This window comes from Myotis myotis, unplaced genomic scaffold, assembly GCF_014108235.1.
Source record: "Myotis myotis isolate mMyoMyo1 unplaced genomic scaffold, mMyoMyo1.p scaffold_m19_p_2, whole genome shotgun sequence".
In the NCBI taxonomy this organism is placed as follows: domain Eukaryota; kingdom Metazoa; phylum Chordata; class Mammalia; order Chiroptera; family Vespertilionidae; genus Myotis; species Myotis myotis.
In genome coordinates, this window is record NW_023416324.1 from 157,127,420 (window position 1) to 157,143,057 (window position 15,638).

Here is a 15,638-nt window from a genome sequence, read left to right on the forward strand (position 1 = left end):
TAAGAGAGAACACATGCTGCACCTGAGTCTTGAAGGATGAGTAATTCACAACTTGTGGGAAAAGGGGAAAGGAATTCTATATAGAAGAGGAATGGAGATGAAGAAGGGCTGGGATGGTGGGACTGAGAAATGGAAGCAGAGAGAATGAGATGGGTAGAAGGATGGCCAGGTATAGAGCCTGCATACTCCACAGTCATGAACAGCAGACTGCTAGTGGTGACATGCTTTAGAATCAGAATGGATACCTCCAACCCAAAGATTTCAATCATCAGGGAAATATATGCTCGGGTCAGAATTATGACTGGCTCCATGCAAGACCTTAGGGCCAACAGAGACATGCACAACCCAGATGACAGTAGCAGAGGCAATGTTTACTTCCCTTTGGTTCCTTGCTGGGAGGGAAGGAGCTGAGGGAGGTGAAGCCCAACCACAGGACCCCCGTGGATGGGAAGAGTACAGAGTCTCCATAGTTTCCCCTGTCCACTGGGGCAGTTGTTTCTGTTACAAGTGAAGTTTGGCAGAAGATGCCTTTTGAACCCAGGGTAATCCAAGGCAACGCTGGTGGCTGTGTGTCCACTCTCTATGCCTCTACACCCCAGCCCGAGACCACAGTTTCTGAAGAGACATGCCTTGGGAGTTGCTTCTCTTTTATTAAAGTATCACTTGGACAGCAAACAAACAGCACAAGCAGACACTACAAACCCACATGCAGAATAAATTATGATATTTGTATTCAAAAGTAGATAATAGAAGAAGCTGTGCTACCAAGACAGCCTCCCAATCCAGTGTCTGGAGACTCATGAGTATTGGCAGCCCCTGTGAGTTCATGACAAATCTTCTGTGAGACTTTCAGAGCCCAACTCCTCCCTCCCCCCAGGCATATCTAATGAGGCTCAGACTCCTGCACATGAACATGTGCACACACATGGATGGGGGCAGAGGGTGGCCTCTAAACCACAACCAGATTAGCAACAAGCAAAGTGGACCCATCTGTGCTCTCCCTCTGGGTCTGGCAGCAGATGAGTTCCTGGTACTCATCCTTCACCAACATCCTGGTGCAGAGGGCCCCTGAGGCAGTGAGGACGGCTTCCCACAATGAGGAACCCAGTTTTGTTATCTGGGGGCAGGTGTCCTGGACTCCAGGGTGAGCACAACTCAGCTTTCCTACAGCACCCTTGCTTTATGGTCTGGCCTGCTTGCCATTCCCAGAAGAATGAGTCAAGAGGTGTATTCCCAGGAGAATCTATCAACTTGGAGTCCCCTGGGCTGTGGGCAAGTTCTCCATGAACCACTCTCCTGGTGTGAAGTCGTGAAAGTCACCGCAGTTCTTGGAGCCTCACATGCCCCATCTGTAAAAATGGGAATGAGAGTGTCTACTTCCCAGGGTTATCATAAGGAATTACTGAGCTCTGATGCTACCATGTTCTGTGCCAGACTCAAGGTAAAATTTCAAAACCTGTTCTCTTTCCTGCCCTCTTCTCCCCCATTTCTTCCTTTCTATTTCCTTGTTTTCTATTTCCAGATTCATGTATCCATTGGTGATCATGTAACCCCAATGGCACCAAGAGCACCCCTTGACCAACAGAGATTGCCAGTGTGTGCTTCCCCTCAGTCCAAAACGGCACCATGGGCAGAGTCAAAGGGATGGACAACTGGACCAGTAGACAGTCTGGGCATCAGGTGCCACCTAAGCCCAGAAGAGAGATCTGGGTAGCCTGTGGCCACATGGAGACCTGACTATCTCGGGGATGATGGTGAGGTGCCATAATAGTGGGAAGACACGAACAAACAGTGTTGTAGAGGTGGCTGTGAGCTGAGTCTGGCCAGAAGCTGGAACCAGGGGTGGTGCTGTTTAACCTTCAGCAGAAACAAAGTCGCACCCCCTGCCAAGAACGGGACACCCAAGGATGTAGGAAACTTATCTTAAGGCCAGTTTGATGGGTCAAAGTCCACCACTCTGGTTCTGCAGAAAAGTTCCTCCATCTCTCCATCTGTCTGTCCACCAGCCAGCCATCTGGTATATAAGAAGAGTTTTGTGGAATACAGGCTGACTGGGACAGGAAAGCTTCTGTGCTCATTTAGCACCTTTTCCCAAAGAGTATCTTTTATGGTCACTCAACTGGAGTCTTTTACAGGAATGCTGTGAGGTAGTAACAAGACAGGCAATACCCAAGAAGTGCTCAAGGTAACAGTACTCAAGTGAGCATAGCTGAAACATGGTAAGGGCTGGTCAAATGCAGGGCACTGATATGTTCTCCTGAGGCCAGAACCCGCCTTCCCCCTGTAGGCCTTGGTATGGCTTGTCCTGGACCGACCTCTCTATCCAGGCCTGCTGTGCTGCAGTTCACACCAGTGTGGGTTTCAAGTCATCTTTGAAGTTCACGATAGGCTTTGAGCGGGCCCACAGCTTTTCCCAGGAAGCCACCCCCCCAGCATGCTCTGGGTCAGAGTCTGAAGAGCCACTGTCACTGGAATCAGAGGAACTCTGGAAGCAGATTTCACAGTAGGGCCGGTGGCAGTGGCAGAAGAACTCGTCCGAGCTGCTGGACTCAGTGTCAAGGTAGCTGCGTGGAGAAGAAAGGGAGAGACAGCCCGGGGACCTCAGGGAATGCAGCTGGCGCTGCTCAGGCAGATCTGGTGATCGGCGTGGGCCAGTGGGACACCGTGCTCGGCCAGAACCAGAAGGCTGGTGAGGAAAGGCTGCGCAGCTTCTCCCAGCTCCCTGGAGCTCTGCCTGGCACTGTTTGCTGTCCTCCTGGATACCCGGCTTGCCTTGAGGATCTGGAAGTAACGAAAGCTTCTTGGAAGAGGGTTCCCTGGAATCAGCAGTTTGAGGGTCCAAGCAGAGGCTGTCCGGGTTCTGCACATTTAACCCACTTTTTGTGCCAGATGCCACCCTATTTGCCCGATGCCCCACATGTGAGGGTACAGAGCCTGGAAAGTGTGAGCGAGCCCGCTGCGCTGCCCGCCTTCTCCTCACCATGTATGGGCTGAAGCCCAGCTCCCTGGAGAAGGGCATCTTCTGGGGGCCGTGGGCAGCGCTGCTTTTCCAGGGCTGCTGGGGACAAGACAGGGAAGAGGGGACGGGAGCCTCAGAGCCCAGGCCCAGATCCTGTAGGACTTCCTGAAGCTTTTCCCTGATCACTGAATTGACCCTTGACTGCTTCTGGGGCTCCCCTGAGTTCTCCCGCTGCCCCTGTCTCTGGGGAACAGAGCCTTCTTCAACTGGTGTGAGGCTCTGGCGGGGGACTGCAGGTCCCTGGTCTCTCCGTTCTGCACCCTGGTTTGGCCCAGCCTGGTGCTTCTGGCTGCAGCCCAAATTTAAATGATCAGAAAAGTCTCTCAAGTCAGACACCTCCTTCCGCCCCGGGGAGGAGCCAGTGTCCTTCCCAGGCCCCTCCAGGCTTTGTGCACTTGAGGAGGGCACTGAGGTGCTCTGGGAGTCCTGGGCCGCCGCACTGGTATCATTCGGAGAGTCAGAGAGGCATTCGGAATGCCACTGAGTGGTCAGGCCGTGCGCAGGGGCTGCAGCCTGACCCTCCTTGCTATGGGAAGAGGCGGGGAGGACAGCGCACTCCGGGGGCTCATAGGTACACTCCGCTGACATCAGCCTCACTAGCTTCTCTTTGGCGTTGTTTACTTGTTCCTGCAGGCTTTCAATCACAGCGTTTTTCTGTAAGGCAAAAGCAAAACCATCAACAAAAGATGCCGCTGAGGGTTTTCACGCTGTCTCCCAGGGTGGAGGAAGTGTAGCGCCAGAAGACGTTGGTTTAAATCCCAGATCCTCTGTGTATTAGCTGGTGATCTTAGGCTCCGAGGAGGCACCTCCACAGAATGAAAAAATGTGATGCACACACAGTGCTGAGTACAATAACTGACACCTGGTGCTCAATAAGGGTTAACCACGGTTTATTGTAGAATCTTAATCTCCCCCTAAGGTCCCCACTCTGTGGCATTGCCGGTGAGATGGGAGGTTGGAGGAGACACAGCTTGCTGCTTGCTGGCTGTGCACACCCTCCTCAGAATGGAGAGGGTCAGGTCGCTCTCTCTGCAGGACACAAGTCTGAATAATGGCCCAACTCCGGGCTTATGACACCTTTGCAAAATTCAGGTGAATTTGAGGCACATCCCAAAAGGATGATTGGATGGGGAGACAAGTATTTTGCCTCTTGCTAAACAGACTAGAAAATGGAAAACCAGAAGAAGGGTGGAGATGTCTGGGCCAAAGAGATAAGACTGGAGCCAGGAGGGGCCAATGAGAATCTCAGATTGGTGTTATGTCCTCCCTTGCTGGACCTCGGAGTGGCAGGTGAAAGCTTCCAGGTGGCACTATCAGTTATTGGTAGCTCCTAAAGTAGTGCAGGCATCAGAATTATTGGAGAAGCTTTGCTTTTTTTTTTTTAGTAGGATCGTTGGGCCTAAGTTTCTGACACTTGATTCAGTAGATCTAAAATGGAGCCCAGAAGATGAATGAGGCTGGGGCAGTTCTGCTGTTGAGCTGCCTACCTGTTGCATAGCTTTTAGTTGGTAAACAGGCTGTGTCCACGAGGCCTGGTGGGTGCAAGCTACAGAGGTGTGTCCGTACTGACTGGGATCATGGGCATAAAGTAGGAGGAAGCATACTGGTGGTGGGTGTGCCCTGAGCATCCTCTGGTGATAACAGCAGCTGCCTCTCTAACTCAGACCTTATGTCCACCTTCTGACATTGCTGATGATCAAAGGCGGTGGAGGAGGGAAGAGATCATCTTGGGGAACTGATGGTCTTGGGGCAGACAACCCAGGTCAGGTGTTTGGGGAAGGTAATGAAACAAGCATCGTGTTCTAGGAACTGTCTGTCTGAACACCCAAATGCTGCCTCTCTGTTGCCATCACCTTCAAAAAGCTGAGGATGCGCGTTTGGACATACACTTATTATGCCCTAGAAGTAAAAAGTCATTTCCCATCTTTAGGAAACCTGACACAAGTCGCCTATGGACCACACCTGTGGTGCCTTCTCAAGTTGAGATGGGAGACTTGCCCAGAAGGGACCCGTTCAGAAAGCAATACTTTGAGTAAACTAGTCCAGCAATAGTCTCTGGCAGCAACTCCAAGGCCGATCACTGCTCCCTAGTTATAGGCAGGAAGGTGATTTCTCTGATACCGGGACTCCCAGTTACGTCCTGGTTTAGTCTACTTCTTTTATCATCGGGAGAGTCCCAGACCAGTGAGTAACTGCTGAATAAGCGGAAGGGACTGGCAGCTGAGCACCTGCCTGCCCGTCTTCCCCTTCCTCACCCCAGTGTGGTGAGGTCGGGGCGTTGCCGGGGAGGTGTGGATGCCTGGGGACTCACCACGAGCAGAGAGGATGAGTAACCGGGAGGCAGTCATTCAGGCTCTTCGTGATACCTGGGTGGTGCCAGATAGCTCTTGAGCATCTCATGGTGGGCACTGTGCTGGTTGCCCAGGAGGGACCCCACCCCTCTTCCTCCTCAGCAGCCCCTCCTCATGAAGGAGGGTTCAGGCTGGCTTCAGGAGGCCTCGGCTGCCTCACAGAGTTAGGAGGAAGCCACCAACTGCTGACAGCTAACCCAGCAAGTCAGCTCTGAATGCTGTCTTTTTGTGCCTTACCCACAAGTTTCTTTGAGCGTCGAAAAATAGGATCAATGCTGAGTTGGGAAGAGGGCTCTTCTCCCAGCAACCAAACATCTGAAATTGGCCGGCGATGGATTGAGAAATGTCAGTCTAAACAGTAAATTTCTCTCCTTTCAGAGAAAAAAAGTGGAACTCTGATTTCACCATGGCTGCATACTAATTGGGGCGTGGTGTGAGTCACTGCCTCTGTGAGACCAAAATCTGACCTACTGTGGCAGCTGCATTTAAATGAGCTTATTAATTATTACTTTTGGCACATCTGGGGAAGCCTAGCATCCACAGGTGTGTTTCACAAGGTACAGGCCATAAGGAGAGATGGAATCACCCTCTGGTTGTTCTGGCTCAGGGAAGAAAAAGAATAGTTGGGTTTCCTCTGCTGCAGAGTGGAGAAGGGGGTTCTACAGCCCTGGGAAGGTTCTCCCTGCTGGCTTCCACACAGCCCGGGAAGTCGGTGATGGGTGCTGCCCTGGACAGCCCCTGCGGCACCCCTGACCATAGTGGCAAGGGGGGCAAGAATGAGAAGGTGGACTGCCCAGGTCATGGGAAAGTAAGAGGAGGACCAAGGGTGGCAGAGGGGCTGCAGTGGAGGGAAGCTGGAGTCAGGGTTTGTGCATAAGACGAGGCAGGAAAGATGCCGTGTTTGCCCACCAGGCAATGCCAGAGCTGGGACCTCTCTAGGCCTGCTCCGGCGCCTGGGGGCAACGGCTGGTTCCCAGGCCTTTTCTGGGAGAGATGCACCAGGTGTGGGGTGTTGGGGAGAGGCCAGCTTTTTACTGCCTGTGCATCTGCTCCCTATTAGGGCCCTCCCTCTGCAGACTCAAGGCATCGTTTTGGATAGAGCAGAGACAGTCACTGCGTGGGAAACAGCGTAGTCAGTGTGGCAGAAGTACAAACAGCACGTCATAAATTACCATAAGGCTAAAGAGTCAGGCCACTTGGCTGTTCCAACATTAGCTGATTGTGAATGAAAACCATCCTGGCTGTTCTCGCCAAGTTTCTGGCCTTCTGTTGAGCTAAAAAAAAAAAAAATGCTTCTTTGAAGACTTCACAGAGTATCTCAAAGGCAATGCTACTCCCTTGCCAGGTGGGAAGAAATCTGGCTTTGAAATAGGTCCTGAATGCTTCATAAATAGTACAGAAATAGAGAAGTATTACTCTGATTTTTTAAAAAGGTCCAGACTGAGGGTATGGTGTGGGAGACTAGAGGGGCACCGACAGGGGGTGCAGGGACGGTTCACCCCCCCACTGGGCTGTGTTTCTTAGGTTCCCACCTCACCGTCCTCTCAGACAGGGATCCCTGATAACCATCTGTCAGTCTAATTACAGAAAAACATAGTTTCCCAAATAGCACCTACTCAGGTGTGTTCTGTACTGAAGAAAACATGGAATCTAATGTAGTTGGTGTGAAAATATTGGCTAATTCTTCTGAGCCCTGTGCCTTCTTTCTGAGGCAGTGCAGCCTCCAGCTTCTCCATGTGCTTTCTGCAAGCCCACACCCCAGTGCCCCGTTCTGGGAGAGGTGCCAACTCTGGCTCAAGCACAGATGGTGGGATGATTGAGATCTCTAGGTAGAACCTGGAAATACAGTAAGGGGCCCTATAAGATCTTGTAAATGAGGGCACTGCTCTATGTAAGGCACGAATGTATCATACAGAAGGAGCTAGAATCCACTACAACTCAGGGCCTTTCCAATGCTGTTCCCCTGCTTGGAATGCTTTTCCCCACCATCTTTTCTGGCCAGTTTGTACTTAACCTTCATCTCTCAGCTAAGAGAGTCTTGTCTGACAGCTCTAAATTAGGTTCCCTTGCCCTGACCATCCATAATTCTGCCTTACCACCCTGATTTGTCCCTTCATTATTCTCTTGATCAACATCTATTTCCTCCATTAGACTGTGAGCTCCCTGAGAGTAGGGACTATATTTGTTTTATTCATCAGTACTTGGCACAATGTCCAGCACACAACTGTGCAATGACTGAATAAGTGGGTGAGGACCAGCAGTGGGAGAGTCACTGGGGAAATGTCAAGGTTTTGCCCGCTGCCAATGGAAGTGGGGGAATGGGCGGAGAAGAAAGAACATTAGCAATGGGACAGCAGGGGCCCACCGGTGCATGACAGGAGTTCTTTATAGAGACTCCACCAGGCAGGGGTCTCGCTTACCTCTGTGAGGAGTCTTTCCATGGAGGTTTTCTCTCCTCTGGCATGGCAATTCTGTTCCTCACCATACAGGGCATGGCAGCTTTTGCTGGGAGTGCTGAAATATTTGGCCATGCATCTAATTGTTTGGTTTTCCTCTTCAAATGCCTTCCATTGCTTCAGCTGTTAAATAACAGAGCATATGTTATTTATTTAATTACACACCCAGAAACACATTCTCTCACTAGTTCTCCAAAACACCAAGGAATGACGGTAATACACTAATACACAAACTATTCTCTCCTCAGAATGTACTGTGCTCTGGAAAGCTAATGGACGGAAATGACAGAAGGCACAGAGAATGTTAAGGTGATATAGTTTTCAAAATGCCAAAGGAAGATGATAGGTAGATGACATAGAACCATCTTAGCTTGACCCAACCATTGCTGAACTGGTCAGAGAAAACCAGATTGAAGTATACTCCCAGGGCCATGTTCTAAAGCCAGAGTTTACGAGCTGTAACAGGGTTAAGCAACCTAAACTCTGTATGTTTCAAGTGAAACTGTTTCCAGTTATAGGTAGCTGTTCTTAATTATCCTCATTCATTGGGTAACGGTGTGCTCACAGCGACTGCAAACCCAGTTCCTTGCTGCAGAACTCCTAACCCAAGTCAATAATCAAAGCTCAGATAGGAAACCACAAATGGCAATAAATAGCAATAAAAAAGACAGAACATTAGGTCTGCGATCTGACCATCTTTTCTTCCTAGACAAATGAGGGAAGACTCAGAAGGAATATGACTGATCTAGGCCCTTGCAGGGGGTTAGCAGTAGAGCCAGAGCTGTAACAGGGTCACTGTGCCACCCCACACGACCTTCAACACAGCTGAGAAGGCAGAAACTGTTAACTGTGGGGTCCTAAGGAAAGTGTTTTGGAAGAAACTGTTTTTAAGAAGCAATCTGGCCGAAACCGGTTTGGCTCGGTGGATAGAGCGTCGGCCTGCGGACTGAAGGGTCCCCGTTCGATTCTGGTCGGGAGCATGTACCTGGGTTGCCGGCACATCCCCAGTGGGAGATGTGCAGGGGGCAGCTAATTGATGTTTCTCTCTCATTGATGTTTCTAACTCTCTGTCTCTCTCCCTTCCTCTCTGTAAAAAATCAATAACATATATTTTTTTTTTTTTTAAAAAAAAGAAGCAATCTGTGGGAGCATGGGCTAGTTTGCCTTAATAGGGATGGAGCTGAACACAGAACATTCAAAGGACCATCCTCCTGAGCCTTTGGGACACTGTCTCTATCTGGCATATGCCAGTGACACGAAGTGACGGAAGTGTCTGTTTTTCCTGTAGGAAAGCTCAGCATGGAGAGTGCTAGTGATGTACACTGGGCACTGTGGCACCTTAGAAACGATGTTGGTGGCTGTGGGAGCCACAGGGATCCTGGGACTTCTTTGCTCACTCATTAAATACGTCCTAACCCCAATTTGGTAAAGCTCAGATCGGATTCTAAATCTTTCCATCAATTTCAATACCACATCCTCTGTATACTCAGCATGTGTTGAACTGCATGTTCCTCATGCCATCAGGAGTCGGTGTGATCTGTACTGGGTCAGGCCAGGAACCTCCCACTCAGATGTCCTTCTCAAAAGCCTCGGGTGCCATCAGCTCCCACCCTACTCGGGACTTCCTGGAGCCTGGCACCATAGGGTCACTGTACGGTCCAGAGTGGATGGAGCAGACACCAGCGTTGTCCTCCTAGGACTGGCCCTGGCAGTGTCGCAGTATCTGGGCCCCCTTTTGGGCTCCTCATTCCCTCAGCAGTAGAGCTTCTCCTCTCTCCCCCCAGCACCCCCAGGCCCAGCCCTCTCTGGAGGAACTGCTCAGCACATCCAGGGCTCTGGGTCTGTCTCACCCCAAGCTGGCCAGGTGGAGCCAGGGTGCCCCCTGATGGAAGCCCCCGCCCTCTTAGTTCTGTGTCTGTGAGGATCCTGATCCTTCAGACTTGACCCATTGGAGTTTCTGAAATATGGCAATAAATGACCTCAGGTCACAATTTCTGGACTTCTCCAGGACCCTTCCTCCAGAAGGACAGGCACATTCCTGGCTTTTCAGCCTCTGGGCTATGTGGGTGTGGCGGGCTAAATAATGCTCCCCACAAGGTGTTCCTCCCCCCCACCCCCGCAGCCCCCCGCCAAGCCCTGGAATTTGTGAATATGTTACCTTATGTGGCAAAAGGGATTCTGTAAATGTGCTCAAGTTAAGGATGTGAGATGGGGAGATTATTCTGGATTGTACAGTGGGCCCAATGTAATCATGAGTCCTTATGAGAGGGAGGCAGGAGGGTCAGAGTCAGAAGAAGAGAAGTGGCCATGGAAATGGAGATCAGAAAGAGAGAGATTTGAAGATGTCGCACTGCTGGCTCTAAAGATAGAGAAAGAGGCAGGAGTCACAGAATGCAGGTGGCCTCTAGCAGCTGAAAAGGCATGGAAGTGGATTCGCTCCAGGAGTCTCCAGAAGGGATGCAGACCTACTGACATCTTGATCGTAGCCAAGTAAATAAGACCCGTTTTCGATTTATGACTGCCAGAACTATAAGAAAATACATCTGAATGAAGTCACTCTATTTGTGTTAATTTGTTACAGCAGCCACAGGAAACTAATACAGTGGGATTCAATCTCCAGTCTTTAACAGGATATACGAGGACCTTGAGGATGTCATCTCTTACTAGTAACCTTCTGCCACTCTTCCTTCAATCTGTGCTTCAAAAAGTGCAGATTTGTGGTGCTCCAAACATAGCCTGTTCTCTCTCTTACCTCTCTACCTTTTGTCATGCTGTTTCCCCATCTTAATGCCACCCACTGCCCTTCCCCAATCTTGCTTACCCTTCAAGACTGGGCCCATTTTCTGAGAAGGCGTTATGGAGTTCCTAGACAGGCTGGGGCACCCCTTTCTCAGCGTCGTGTAACTTGCCTTCCCCAAACACTTAAAACCTGCATTATTATTCCTTTCATGTCTGCTCCCAGCTACACCCAGAGATGGGGCCATGTGTTGAACTGCATGTTCCCAGCAGGTAATAAATGAGTGGATAAATAAAAGAACAAATAGTTTTCCTTTAAAAAACTCACCTCTCTAGTAGGGGCACTGAGACATATGCAGGTACCTCTAAGGCAGAGTAGGAAGTCCTAAGTACTTACACGGAGGAGCAGGTGACACACTTTGGGGGATTAGAGGAGAAAACAATGTCCTATCTCAGGACCTATCTGTCTCTCAGAGGTGGAGGGAGGGAAGGAGAAGATGTGTGTGGAGATGGCTCACATGCAGGATACCATCAACAAAAGCAGAGGCTTGCTCATGGCTGGTGATGACCTCAGTGTCTGGCGTCAACACTCAGGCATTTCCTGAGGACCTGCGTAGAATGCTACTTGGTCCACTTGTGCCATTCCACTCAGCTCTCTGGAGCCACTAACTGCCCTTGAGGCATCTGTGCCTTTGTTTTCATTAACCCCTCCCACGCTGTCCAGTCCGAAGGCTCAGTGGCAGGAGGAAGTACCCTCTCCTTGCTCTCTTCCTTCCCCATGTAGCTCTCCTCAGATGCATTTCCAACTTTGCTCAGCTGTCTTTCTCTCCTGGGAATGCACAGTGCAGCTCTCACAGGGAGACTCTTCCTTCTACCAAAGGCCACTGAGCCAGAGGGGAAAGTCCATTAAAAGACCCACAAAAAATGGACAAGCCTACTTACTTTTAGATTAAAAAAAAGAAGAAGAAGAATTTACTTCCTAAACCTAAAATATAATGGAATATATATATATATATATATATATATATATACACATACATATATATATATTTAAGTTTTGGATCATAGTTCAAAGGAGAAAGGCATGAGAGAGAAAACAGAAAAGGAAAGATAAAGTAAGAGAAAGGGAGTTTAAGACAGCTAGGAGGAAAAATGGGAAACAGAGAGAAGGCAAGAGAAAGGCCAACACTGTCCATCCATCCTGTTCCTGTATCCCAAAATAATTTCACTGCCACTCTCACTTTACAAATCAAGTGCTTGTCGCTGTTCAAACCTGGAAGCCAGATTTCAAGGTGAACTGCATCCTGCATTTTTATGTCTATGTGTGCAGATGGGAGTGTACCTAGATATCACTACTGTCCTAGGTGCTGAGGTGGAAGTCTTATGTCTGAGTGCTCAGAGAGGAGATATAAGTGGAGCCACATCATGGAGGTTGCTGATTCACTCAATTTTCAGATAGAGCTCTTGTTTTATTTAGGTCAGGAAGGCTTCCTCTAATAGTTCCTTGGTGATTACTTCTGCCCCAAATTATTTTTTATCTTTCAGAGATTCCTAGTAGCTCTAAATTGTATCCCTAGATAAGGTCTCCATATTTGATCTAGTCTCTCATTTAAAAAATATTTTTTTAAAATTTATTTCAGAGAGGAAGGGATAGGGAGAGAGAAATAGAAACATCAATGATGAGAGAGAATCATTGACTGGCCGCCTCCTGCATGCCCCCAACTGGGAATCAAGCCTGCAACCCAAGCATGTGCCCTGACCTAGAATCAGACCATGACCTCCTGGTTCATAGGCCGATGCTCAACCACTGAGCCACACCAGCTGGGCCCTAGTCTCTCATTTTTAAACTGTCTCCTTGTGTTCTGTGGCCTTACATTAGTTCACTAATTCAGTATTTTGCTATGTCCAATCGCCTATTCAGTGTTCCTACTGGGGGTTTGAATTTAACACAATGTTTTTTATCCTTACTTAATATTTCATGATATAAGATTATGTCCTTCTCATGATGATTTGCTTTGGTTGGAGAGAGGCAATATCTTTTAAATCCTATTGACAAAACAAATTTGCTATCTTTTAAAAACTTCTAATTTCCTTCAGAGGAAGGAAGCTTGTCCAAATCTCCAGAAATTTGTGCATCTCTTCTTATGAAATGCAGAATCTCTTCATAGGTCCTTTCCCTCTGAATTTAGTTTTACACAGGAATAACTATAGTTTCCTCGTATAGTAAATGCATTTCTTGGCTTTTCCGTCATTGTCACAAGATGCCTGCCATAGCTCCAGGCACAACAAACATGCAAGGCAGAAAGAAGGTACAAGAGGCAAAGCCAGCCACACCCATAGCTTTTTTAGCAAAGCAAAAGCTTTCTCAGAAGCCTCTCAGAAAACTTTTGGAGTTCAAAACTGTGTCACATAGCCTGGCTGGTGTAGGTCAGTAGTTGATCATCGACCCATGAACCAGGAGTTCATGGTTTGATTCTTGGTCAGGGCATATGCCCAGGTTGCAGGCTCAATCCCCACTAGGGGGTGTGCAGGAGGCAGCCAATTGATGATTTTCTCTCATCATTGATGTTTCTATCTCTCGCTCCCTCTCCCTTCTTCTCTCTGAAATCAATAAAAATATTTAAAAAAACACACACACAAAACAAAAAAACTGTGTCACATGGGCACCCCGAGCTGTAAAGGAAGCTGGAAAAGCAAGTATTTAGTTCTTTCAGACTATATAGTAGAGGTGAGCAAGGAAGAAAGGGTTTGGCAACAGGTGGATGGGTTACCAATCAACAATGCTGGCTACAGGGCCTAAAGGGTGGGCTTCCCCAAAGGCCCCTCCCCACTCCCCTTTCCCCATCTCCCAGCGAGGAGCAGTCCTTGCGTTTCCAAGTCCTCTTCTGCTACTTTCCAGACAAATAACACTCAGTTCTCAATGGCGTCCATTAATCCAGGTCTTATAATATGAAGATTCAGCAACAATTCCTCTAGATTCTGGCACTGAGGCACTACTCATCCTTGATTTTTAGTGCTGCTGCTACAGATATTTCCATATTTGTTTATTCTTTTGAGTATTTTTATGAGAATTTGTGAGAAGGCAGAAGAGTAAAAAGCCTATGCCTGTGTCATACCTTCATGCCCCAAGGTCCACTCTCCCTTTTATAAATACCCTGTGACCCTCCATCCGCGATTTTATCGGTTAGTGCTCCCTGGTAAAGTCATTCATAGTCAACTGGAAGCTGCATTCGGAACCAGATGGGGTGCTGAGGGGGGAGTGGGATGAGGGAGGCCTTGGGGAAACAAAAAGAGAACTAGAAGGGAAACAGGAAAAATGCCTAATGTCAAGTTCATTAACTCAGACGTGTGTGGCTCAGTGGTACCCTGGGGCCCAATCCGAATAATTTCACATCACTTTCCTTCCAGAGACTATGATTCCTTTACATTTCCCTCCAGATCCCCTTTCCCCCTTTGCTGTCTGGACATTTCTGTTGCTATCTTCCTCCTTTGTTTGATTTTTTTTCTTTAATCCCTATAATATGAAACACATGTTTATTGACTTTTTATTTCTCCTTTTTGTAAAAAGAAGAGGAATGCTTTCTATTTTCCTCTAATAAAAAGAAAGAAAAAGCATTTAAAATTGCATAGAGTTCCAAATGAGTTTTCCCTGTGAATCTGCAATCCTAAACAGGAAAGAAAGGCTCCTGACTCCCAGGCTAGGGAAAAAATGCCAGCCACTCTGGGCTGCCCTCTTTGCTGACTGGGAGCCAAACTGTCTTCCTTCAGGAGAGCGAGGAGGGAAGAAGAGAAGGAGCCAGCTCACCAGGAGCCCACCTTCCTTCTGACTCTCCAATAAATGTTACCCAGAAGCCTTGAGAGAAAACACAGTGAGCAGTTTATCATGCCCAGCCAATGCTCTGCAGGACCGGCCCTGCCAAATTCTCCTTAGAACATACCTGGGGAACGAAGATGAAGCAGTTGATGGTGGTTGTGCAAACAAAGATTCCCCCGGATGTGAGGCCAAAGACCAGGTTGGGCCAGGAGTGCAAGTATCTGGTGACCACAAAAAGAAGCCCAGCGGCCAGCACCACAAGGTTGACCCCAACCATGATGGTTAAGGACTGATTCACAGGAGGAGAGCTGACGTGGTCGGTCAGGCCCGCCAGGTAGGCACCATACAGCAGCAGCAGACCCTGGATGTGGAGGGAGAACCAGAGGCTCAGGGAAGCGGAATAACAGACTCAGGGTTAAAGAGCAGGAGGGCCGGGACCATTTAAAATAAGGGTAATAATACCCACCTTAAAGGGTTGCTACAAGGGTTTACTCAGACATGAGAGGACCCTTAGAGTGCTTCTGGCACCTAGTAGGTGCTTAATAAATGTTATTTTCCTCTCCTGCCCTGAGAATTGGTTTATCAGAGGTCAGCAAGATGGGACTCTGCTGGGATAGAGGCACAGGATCGGATGGCATAGGCGAGCAGGAGCCCTACAGATAGGGCTGCGGGCACATTATGCTGCTGGTGGTGAGGGCTGCCACGTCCACCATGTGGTTTTGCACTGCGTGGAGCTGTGGGCCACATGGAAGCAGAAATGCCCCCATGGTCTGTCTGCCCAGACATGTGCAGCGGCAGGAGCAATGCCCCGAGGAAGGGGCTCATTTTTCTAATTTTCCCACAGGCACCATCTGCTTGCCAAGCCCTGCACCTGCAAGATTGCATCTGCCTAGAAGGGAGGCCTTTTCTAATTTACACAAAAGACCTCTCCAGGCTAGCAGAGGCTCTGTGCCAGTGGGTGTTTATGGGAGATGAAGAGTGGAAGCAGGAGGACAAAGGCAGGCTGGCAACTCGACAAGCCTGTGGAGCAGGCACAGGCAGCAAAGGCTCCATCTATACCCTTCACCCACTTTGTGACATTCCTGGCCCCCACCACCAGGAACCCGGGGCCCTTTTCTTTCCTCTTTCTCATGAATATAAAGCTGCTCTTGCCCTGGCTGGTTTGGCTCAGTGGATATAACGTCGGCCTGTGGACTGAAGGGTCGTGGGTTCGATTCCGGTCAAGGACACATGCCCCAGTTGTAGGCTTGGTCCCCAGTAGG

The 15,638-nt window shown here is 49.0% G+C and overlaps 1 protein-coding gene across 1 annotated transcript in view; it reads right to left on the minus strand.

Annotated features, from left to right (window-relative positions):
- Positions 1–638: 638 nt before the first annotated feature.
- GPR156 (G protein-coupled receptor 156) overlaps positions 639–15,638 on the minus strand; it is a 101,541-nt gene continuing 86,541 nt past the window's right edge. The window contains exons 8-10 of the mRNA XM_036352570.1: positions 14,501–14,737; positions 7,791–7,949; positions 639–3,673 (exon numbers count right to left, since the gene is read on the minus strand). Coding sequence (XP_036208463.1) covers positions 2,345–3,673; positions 7,791–7,949; positions 14,501–14,737 — 1,725 coding nt within the window. The 3' untranslated portion in view covers positions 639–2,344. The remainder of the gene's footprint in view (positions 3,674–7,790; positions 7,950–14,500; positions 14,738–15,638) is intronic.